A 9,181-nucleotide genomic window follows, 5' to 3' on the forward strand; every position below is an offset into this window, starting at 1 on the left:
GAGTCAATCACAGAGAGCCTGCGACGGCGCAGGAATCGGAACAGAAACCCGGCAATGGGGCGAAAGAAGTCAGATCCCGGGGAGAAAAAGAAGAGTTCCCGATCCGGGGAGGGAAGGAGGCAGGACGCGCACGCGTCTCCTCCACTGGCTCTGGAGAGGTTGGCGCCGGCTTCCTCCGGATATTAGATAAGGCAAGCTTGGAACGTCCCTTTTTAGGGTGACCCGAGACTTGGGGATATGTTAAGTCGACTTACTGAGATCCCCCAAAGCAGAACAACCTTCGGCCTCAAACCTCCCCTTTCCAGATTAATCCCTGCAGCTGCAGAATACCCGCCACGCCCTCCTACCTATCCTCTTCGTATTATTAAATATGCGCTTCATGGGCGCCTCCTAAATATCAGGCACCGTTCTAGGCCAGTTAATGTCCAGAGCCTAGCGTAGTGCCAAGCACACAATAGATGTGAGGATTTCTGGAATAATAAATGAAACAAGTTAACATGAGTAATAAGGTTGACCCATACAGCGTGTTGATAAGGCAACACTGTAGCCCTTCAGCAGCCCACGTGCAAGCAGGTCCGGTCCCTAGTCCCCTGAGTATTGAGACTGGAACAGCCACAATCCCAGCCTGCATCGCGACGCCAGATTCTTCCGCACTCACAGTGACTTTTCATTTTCCTCTTTCCGCTTTTCGTTTTGACTTCTCAACGAAACATCCCGTGCTAGTGACTGGCAGGGTGAAGAGCCAATAAGAGAGCAAAAGTATCCCGGAAGGGCCGTCTTTCAGCCAATAGAGAGAAAGTAGCGAGAGTGATTGCGCTGTGAGGGCCCGGGCTGGTTTGCTGGAGTAGTGGCGATTGGAGGTCCTTATACACTGAAATCATGGTGAGATGGGGAGCAAGGAGAAGGGACACGGGGTAGGGCTTGAGAAACGGGGAGGGGGTCATGGGAGGTTTGGGAAGCGGAGAGGGGTCTGTGATCGACTGAAGGACGCGGCTCCAGTTTCAAGGGGAGCGCACTGCAGTGAGGACCAAGGGGGCTCCTCGCAGCCCCATGGGGCTAATCTCAGAGCTGGAGTTCGGGACGTTCAGGCGCCTCCAGAATGGAGGACAGTGTGTACAGGAGCCTCCGGATCAGGGGCTGGGCCAGGGGCTATGGCCGCGTTTGGCCCCTCGCGCTGAGCCCCTCCGCTCTGTCTGCCCCAGTCTATTATGTCCTATAACGGAGGGGCCGTCATGGCCATGAAGGGGAAGGACTGTGTGGCCATCGCTGCCGACAGGCGCTTCGGGATCCAGGCCCAGATGGTGACCACGGACTTCCAGAAGATCTTTCCCATGGGCGACCGGCTGTACATCGGCCTGGCCGGGCTAGCCACCGACGTCCAGACCGTGTAAGTGTCGGGGTACCCAGCCCACACCCAGGCCTCTTCTTGGACCAGCCTTGCCTGGCGTCGTGAGTGGCCTGGGTGTCAGTCACGTACCAAACAGCACCAGTGAGTCTGAGTCTTTGCCGGTCACCGTAAGTATCCCAACCAATTTATACCAGTACTTACTCTGTGCCAGACTGTGGAACGCACCTTACCTGCATGGACTTATTTAATCCTTTTAACGACATTACCATGGTGCTGCCCTATTTTGCAGATGAGAAACCGAGGGTCTCAGAGTGTTTTGACCGAGATGCAAGCTAATGAAATGTCAGCTCAGATCCCATGCAGGCCTCTATGAAGCCAAAGCCTGCACTCAGTCCGGAAGAACTTCAGGTCTAGTTGGGAGACAAGACAGGCATACAGAAAGATAACTGACCCATGATGAGCTGGTGCATAGTAACCGCTAGATTTGTTATCTAGTTGGCAGTGGATCTGTGATTTGAGAGAAGGGAGGGTTTGGGAGTAGGTAGCTATTGCGCTGGTCCAGGTGTGAGGGTTATGGTCCTAACAGGGCGTGGTGGTAGGGAAAGAAAGGAAGATACTTCTGAGAGTTGTTGCTGACCAGCCTTAGTGACTACTTGGATACTCTGAAGCTAAGGAACCATTCATTGAGGTCAGGGTCATGTCTTATCTGTTACTAGTGTCTGGACTAGTTACCTGACATGTAGGCAACCCAGAAATGTTTTAAAGATGGTTTCTATTTTGAGTATGTTGACTAATAACAGGAATTGGGAGGACTAGTTTTAGAGGAAGAAGATGACCTTGATTTTGACACCAATTTTGAGAGGACAAGGCAAGCCAAGTAGAAACATCTTGCGAGCAGTTGAGGTATGAAATTATATCTCAAGAGCCGGAGAGGCATTGGTGAGCTGTTAAATCTATGGAAACAGATTCTGCAGAGACAAAGTAGAGGGAATAAATAAGTTGCAGTTCAAGAGCTGAATGTGTAATTAACAGTGGGGAATAGAAGAGAAGCCAGAGAAAAAGAGAAAAGAATCAAGATAGGGTTTCAAGAGGGAAGATGCGATCACAGGTGGCAGGGCCTGCAGGAAGCTGGTAGCCTAAGCAGCAGTTCCTAGACTTAGTTCCTACAAGATTGAGAGACCAGTTCACTAATGTGGGTGAAAGCTTGGCATAAAAATTTCTCATTTCCCTTAAAGCTCTCTGTTTCAAGAACATACAATTTGGAAATTATTCCTGAGATCTAACCCAACCAGCCATTTTTTCCTGGTCCTGGTACCATCAGAGAATCCCATCAGTGTGAAGGCCCCCATCAGCCTGCCTCTGTGCGGTCACTGCTGCTCTCCTCACGCCATTTCCTTTTCTTCAGGAGGCTTTTCTCACCAAATGTGCTTGCTTGTGGGCATAATTGCTAATTTTGCGAGGCCAGTTTCCTCACTTGTAAGATGAAGCTAAGGTCATGTCTGAGGCTTTTTGTTCTGGTGGCCTGTGACTCTGCCTCCAGCAGGTATGACATTAGTCTGCTCCCTGCAGGGGCATATCCCTGAGCTCTCTGATGGCCCTGGAGTTGTGGCCTTTTTCTTAGGCAACTTCCAGTCCTTTAGTGCAACAGCTGCTGCTTAAAACACATAAGACTTTGTAGTTTTCCAAGGCTCTTGTCATATACCCATACGTTACTTCACCACCAGGTGGTTTATTTTGTCCTCATCTTATGGATGGAAAAATTAAGTTGGAGGATGAAGGCTTAGCCCAAGTCAGCTCACTCAGTCCACTTTTCTGCTGTGAGCTGCCATGACTATGTCTGCAGCCGATGCCTGCCAAGAGTATAGAAGGAGCTGTTCATTTTACTGTATATAAATTATTCCTCAAAAAAAGGGGGGAAATATACTTTTTTACTCCCCTCTTCTCCTCTCAAAAGACGTATGGGAAAAAAGGTTAGTAGAATGGTATGTTTGCAGGTGTTAAGTGTTAGACAAGTCCTGAAACATGGACATGAGGGTGGATTCTGGTGAGGGAATCACTGGGACGGGAAGAGGCGAGTCTTGGCGAGGGCTGAAACTGTGTCGTCCGATGCACCTCCTGACCTTCACAGGTGGGACTCTAGGGGACATTCAGCAGTGACTTACTAACTCACTTTTCTTCTTTGACAGTGCCCAGCGCCTCAAGTTCCGACTGAACCTGTATGAGCTGAAGGAAGGTCGGCAGATCAAGCCTTACACCCTCATGAGCATGGTGGCCAATCTCTTGTATGAGAAACGGTGAGTGGAAATAGAGCAGGTCCTCAAATAACATTTTGTTCAACATCGTTTTGTTATAATGTTGATGAGATGCCATAGGTACTTAAGTCCTGTTTATATCAATTAGCCAGTGATACAGTTGGTTTTGTTACACACCGTTTCGCTTAAAGTCACAGAACCTATCGACAGCGTTAAGTGAGGACTTGCTGTGTAGCCTGGGACCCGGGGAATGCAGCACCTTTGATTGGCCAAGTAGGCATGTAGTATGGAGGGGTGCCCAGGAAGGGGATCCCTTTTTGTTCTCCCTTTTCTTATTTGCAGGACAATACCTTTATTTTATGGGTCTGTTTTCTATGAGACTGACAACCAAATAGAAAAGAAAAAGCTATTTCAGAAGGCAGGGAATAGAGCAGCCCTTACTCTACAACGAATTCTGTGACATAGATTCTCTGGAATAGCAGGGAATCTAAGCAATGGGTATGTTGATTTTTGTAAGTTCTCTTTGAGGACTTTATGATGAGAAAAGAAGGGGGCCAACCTGTAGAATTCAGTGCAGAAGCTGGGATGGAATTGCAGGGAGAAGCCCATAGGTACTTTCCCCACCTACCTCTGGGCAAAACTGTCAAGAAGACATGTTCAGCTCTTTTTTCTTTTTTTAGCTTTTTATTTTGGAGTAATTTTAGACTTTTTAGAAAAGTTGTGTAAGTACTCTTTAGCTTTCAAAACTAAGTCTTTGCTCTTTCCCTACCTGGAGCAATATTATTGCTTTTTTAATATTAAAAAGCTAAAAACAAAAAAAGTGTTACTTTTTTCTTTTTAAGTAGAAGTTAATATCCTCAGCTGTGAATTGTCTGTAGTAATCATGTTTATGAAAAGCCAAAACTGAGAAAGGCTTAACAAAAGGTTTTTAAAATTGATTTATATGGGGGTGAGGCAGGGGTCCTCTAAAGTTGTAAAAATTAACTCACATTAAGGTATATATTCAATGGCTCATGTTTATTGAAAACAATAAAAATATAGGACATTGAGGCTCACCTGGAAAATTCTGGATTCTAACCTGCTATATAGCCAGGAGCTTTCTCTACAAGCCCAACTAAAATTGATTTTCCAGTAGGATAGGCTAATACAGTGATTTACAAAGTTGAGCAGACAGTTTTTAAAGGAATAGCTTCTCGTGGAACCCAGAGAATCCATCAGGCACCTCTGTTTGTGAAAGACTGCAGGAAAAGTTAAACACTGACCTTTGGGTGATACCTTGGCAGCAACATTATTGGAAGTGCAAATGCAGGCCCTGAACTGGGTTACTGTATTTAGTTTAAGACTGTTACCCAGATAATCCAGGATATTCCTCTATGAACTTTATTTTCAGTTTATTGAGAGGAAATACAAAAATTCAAGTTTCTTATAGAAATTGATACCCAGGGATCTGTTTGAAAAACACCAGATCATAGTACCTTACCCCACCCCATACCTTTACCTTCAACTTATTTGTTTAGAATTCTCTTTTACAGAGCTATAACTTAATGTCATGCCCTCAGAAAACTGAGAGCCAATATAAGACATAGGTAATGCCTCTTTATGTACAGTTTCTATTGAGAATACTGGCCAGTAGTTTTCAAGTATTTCTATACTAAGATCCCTAAGATTGATTCTCCTCAAAGCTCAGGGTCTAGAAGAAGTTTCTGATGAGCGGCAACTTTGTGTTGGCAGACGATGGGAATGAGCCAGCCCGCTGAACACCCCTCTTTGCCTTGCCTTCTAAGAGGCTGACATCAAAACTTTGTGTTTAGTCTGAGTGTCTTGTATTCTGTCTTAGTGATTTCACTTCATTTTTCAGTGTTTTTCTTATAAATTGCCTCAAATCCATTTTTGAAAGGAATAAAGGTATAGATGTATAAAGAGAGGAATTGAATGATGCTAGGACCTGGATTAGGATAGGGAAGATTAGGAGAAAGCAGAATTCCCAAAGAAAGGAGGAGGAAGAGAGGGTCAGAGGTGAGAAGGATATGAAGGTAAATGCCAGAGAAAAGAGAATAAAAATCTTAAAGCATTGCCAGATGCCAGGAGAGGGGGAAAGAGTTCATCAAAGCTGGCTACAGGGAAAGGGGATCTTTCCGTGCAGGCCCTCCGTTTTCCTCCCAGGGCCTGGGCCAGGGGCCTTGTCTGAACAGGAAAGTGAGTGTTAAGTTCTGGTTTCTCTCTCTGCTCCTGGCCCCACAGGTTTGGCCCCTACTACACCGAGCCAGTCATTGCTGGGTTGGATCCCAAGACCTTTAAGCCCTTCATTTGCTCTCTAGACCTCATTGGCTGCCCCATGGTGACTGACGACTTTGTGGTCAGTGGCACCTGCGCGGAGCAGATGTATGGGATGTGCGAGTCTCTCTGGGAGCCCAACATGGTGAGTTCGTGGGGTGGGGTGGGGCTGGGCTCTGAGAGATCCACCCCTCCTTGGCCGTCAGGGAAAAATGTGTTTACCTGGCAGGTAGTGGGGAGAAGGGTGCAGGCCGGAGAGAAAGCCACAGTTGCTGAGCCAGAAACTCCATCCGCCAGGGCCTTGGTGTGAGCTGCTGGCTGCAGGGGAGAGGGCCTTCTGTTAGGACACTCCAGTTATGTATTAGCTAGAACAACAAGTAATTCCTCACATTGGGTTTTCAAGATTCTCACATTCATTCACTGAACAAACATTTAACAAAGTGCAGGGTTAGAGGCAGCTCAACGGAATGGGCTCTGGAACCAAGTTGTCTGGGTTGGAAAACGAGCTGCACCTACCACTTCATTAGTTGTGTTCTTGGGTAAATCAGTTTACCTCTCTGCCTCCATTTTATCGGCTGTAAAATGGGGGTGATAATAGAACCTACCTTATGAGTGGAAGTGTGAGGAAAACACATGAAAAGATTGGAACAATGCCTGACAGTGGGTTGTCTGCTGTGCCGGATCTGGCAGGCTCTGGGGAAACCAGATAGTCTGTCTGCAAAGGCTACTGCAGCCTAACGAAGCAGTACCTGTTAAAATGCCATTTGCGAGGAAGAGGAGGAAAGGGCCTGATTGGCAGAAGGAACAGCCTGTGCACAGGTCCAGGTGGGACCCAGTGTGTTCAGAGACTGGGGAGAGCTCTCTGTGGCGGCTGGAATGTGGGCAGGAAGTGGGGTGAGATGACCACGGAAAGTGAGGTTGGGATGAGACTTCAAAGTGCCTTGAATGCCGTACCAAGGAGTTTGAATTTCTTTTGGCCTAGTGTCAAAGGCAATTGGGAACCCAAGGAACCAGAGGCCTGCAGGTAGATGGGAGAGGCTATTGTAGTCCCCAGCAGGCGGGAGGCACTGAGGTCCTGAACAGAGACAGTGGCGGTGGCAGGGGGCAGCCAGAGTCTAGAGGAGTTGGTCACTTAAAACAGAAGTGAGGGAATTGGAGATATGAAGACCCCTGACTTTTCTAGCTATGCCAAGCTAGAGCATGTAGGAGAAAGAACAGGTTTAGGGGGAAATGTGCTGTCATGCCTGGACAGATTGACTATTGAGGTACCTATGGGACAACCATGGGGAGAGTCCATCAGATATCTGACAAAGCACATGGGAGCCAGATAGGGAATCTTCTTCCCATTTTACAGAAGAGGAATCGAGGCTCAGTGATGGGACATGTGACTTGCCCAAGGTCACACTGCCGGTTAGTGGAGGAAGTTTTGGGTTTGAACTTTACCTTGTATAACTCTGCTTCCTTCTGAGGGGGAGCTGAGGGGGCTTCTCACTTCAGGCACAGGAGGGGCCACAGCTGGGGACCTTGAGCCTAGAAAAAAGAGTTTAGGAGCCAGGCCAAGTTAGGGTCCAAGGCTCTGGGGATTGAAAGGCTTCTGCTATTGTCAGGATCCAGAACACCTGTTTGAAACCATCTCACAAGCCATGTTGAATGCTGTGGACCGAGATGCAGTGTCAGGCATGGGTGTCGTCGTCCATATCATGTGAGTATGAGTTGAAAGTCTAGAAACTTCGCAGACACTTCCCTCTTCCTCCCCCACAAACACCTCATCTTCCCAGCCCCCTGGTCAGGTGCGAGATAAGAAAGGCATTTGTGACAGACATGCAGGATAACAGAAATCTATGCTTCCCTAAGTGTGGCAGCTACCTAGATTCTCCTGCCCTACAGCAGGTGAGGCTCCATGACCCCGAGTCTCCCTCTTTGCTCACAATAGACATTTCCTTCCTTCCTTAAGTGCCCCCAGAGTCTCAGGGACCTGTGTGGTGATGAGCTGCAGATTGATGAAAATTCTCGCAGCTCCCCTCCTTTCTCCCAATTCCCACCAGTCGTGGAACCCACAACTGTGTGAAGCACTGAACTCTGGGAACTATCTCTAATCTCCAGCCTGCTCCCTAACTGCTATCCCCTTTTCGTCTTAACTGTTTGGGGCTGTCACAGGAACCTGATGGGATGCAGTAGGCGGTATCCTCCCAGCTGCTTTCCTTGGGTGCATCGCAGAATAAGCATTTGGACTCTTGTTATGGGATAGCCTGCTTAACGACCATGAAAAACAGATTGGTTCTTTTATGTTCTTGAGGTGAAAGCCAGCATACTTCCTTCCTAAATGACTCGTTCTCTAGGCCTGGAGGAGTTCCTTCCCTTCTTTGGAGGGCTTCCAGCCCGGAATCTCCTCAACTCTTGATGGTTGAAGTCTTCACCAGTCTTCCCATCTCTCCATTCTCCCGTTCCTCACCACAGGCTGAGGAGACAAGCTATTATTAATGTAACATGAGCAAAACAGTTAAACCTAGTTAGGACAGCCTTTTGTTCTGCAGTCTAGATGGGTGTTGATGTTTTGTTACTTTCTCCCTCTGCAGTGAGAAGGACAAAATCACCACCAGGACACTGAAGGCCCGAATGGACTAACCTTGTTCCCAGAGCCCACTTTTTTTTTTTAAATAAAAGTTTTTCTTTCACTCCTGCTTCTTTGTATTTGAATCTTTCACTACGGATCTCTGTTCCCTGCTGGGCAGTTACAAATAGCTGCTCAGGGTATAGCTCAGCACTCACGTGTTCTTGACTTGCAGCGTTGCCTACTGGCACACCAGTGGGAACAGTATCTCCACACCACTTGAGTGCCTACTCTGTTAGGCCCTGCACAAAGTGCTGTGCACATTCTGGAATGGAATCATCGTCAAGACTTAAGGTCGCTGATGTTATCCTTAAGCACAGTTAAATCATTTGCTCATGGCCACTTTACCAAGTGGTTCCATTTGACTTCAAAGCCTAGAAGCCTTTTCACTCAACAACTGGAAAACCCTTAATCTTTCCGTTTCAGGTAGACATTTGGCTAAGTACTCACAAGTAATAGTACCCTTGTAGATCAGTGTTTCTTAACCTCGGCTGCACATTAGCCACCTGGGGAGCTTCTAAAACAGGTATTTTGATCCCATTCCTCAAGATTCTGACTTAATTGGCCTTTTTTTTTAAAAAAAAAAATATTTTTATTGGGGAAGGGGAACAGGACTTTATTGGGGAACAGTGTGTACTTCCAGGACTTTTTATTTTTTCCAAGTCAAGTTGTTGTCCTTTCAGTCTTAGTTGTGGA

The 9,181-nt window shown here is 47.0% G+C and overlaps 1 protein-coding gene across 1 annotated transcript; it reads left to right on the forward strand.

The window, feature by feature from the left end:
• Positions 1-729: 729 nt before the first annotated feature.
• PSMB3 (proteasome 20S subunit beta 3) lies at positions 730-8,549 on the forward strand. Its single transcript, XM_019740633.3, has 6 exons — positions 730-882; positions 1,203-1,387; positions 3,535-3,642; positions 5,842-6,019; positions 7,482-7,576; positions 8,451-8,549. Exons 1-6 carry the CDS (start codon positions 880-882, stop codon positions 8,497-8,499), a joined length of 618 nt encoding a protein of 205 aa, XP_019596192.1. The 5' UTR covers positions 730-879; the 3' UTR covers positions 8,500-8,549.
• The last annotated feature ends 632 nt before the right edge of the window (positions 8,550-9,181 follow it).

The sequence above is a fragment of the Rhinolophus sinicus genome, chromosome 12, assembly GCF_057876585.1.
Source record: "Rhinolophus sinicus isolate RSI-liver-muscle chromosome 12, RSI-T2T, whole genome shotgun sequence".
Lineage (NCBI taxonomy): Eukaryota > Metazoa > Chordata > Mammalia > Chiroptera > Rhinolophidae > Rhinolophus > Rhinolophus sinicus.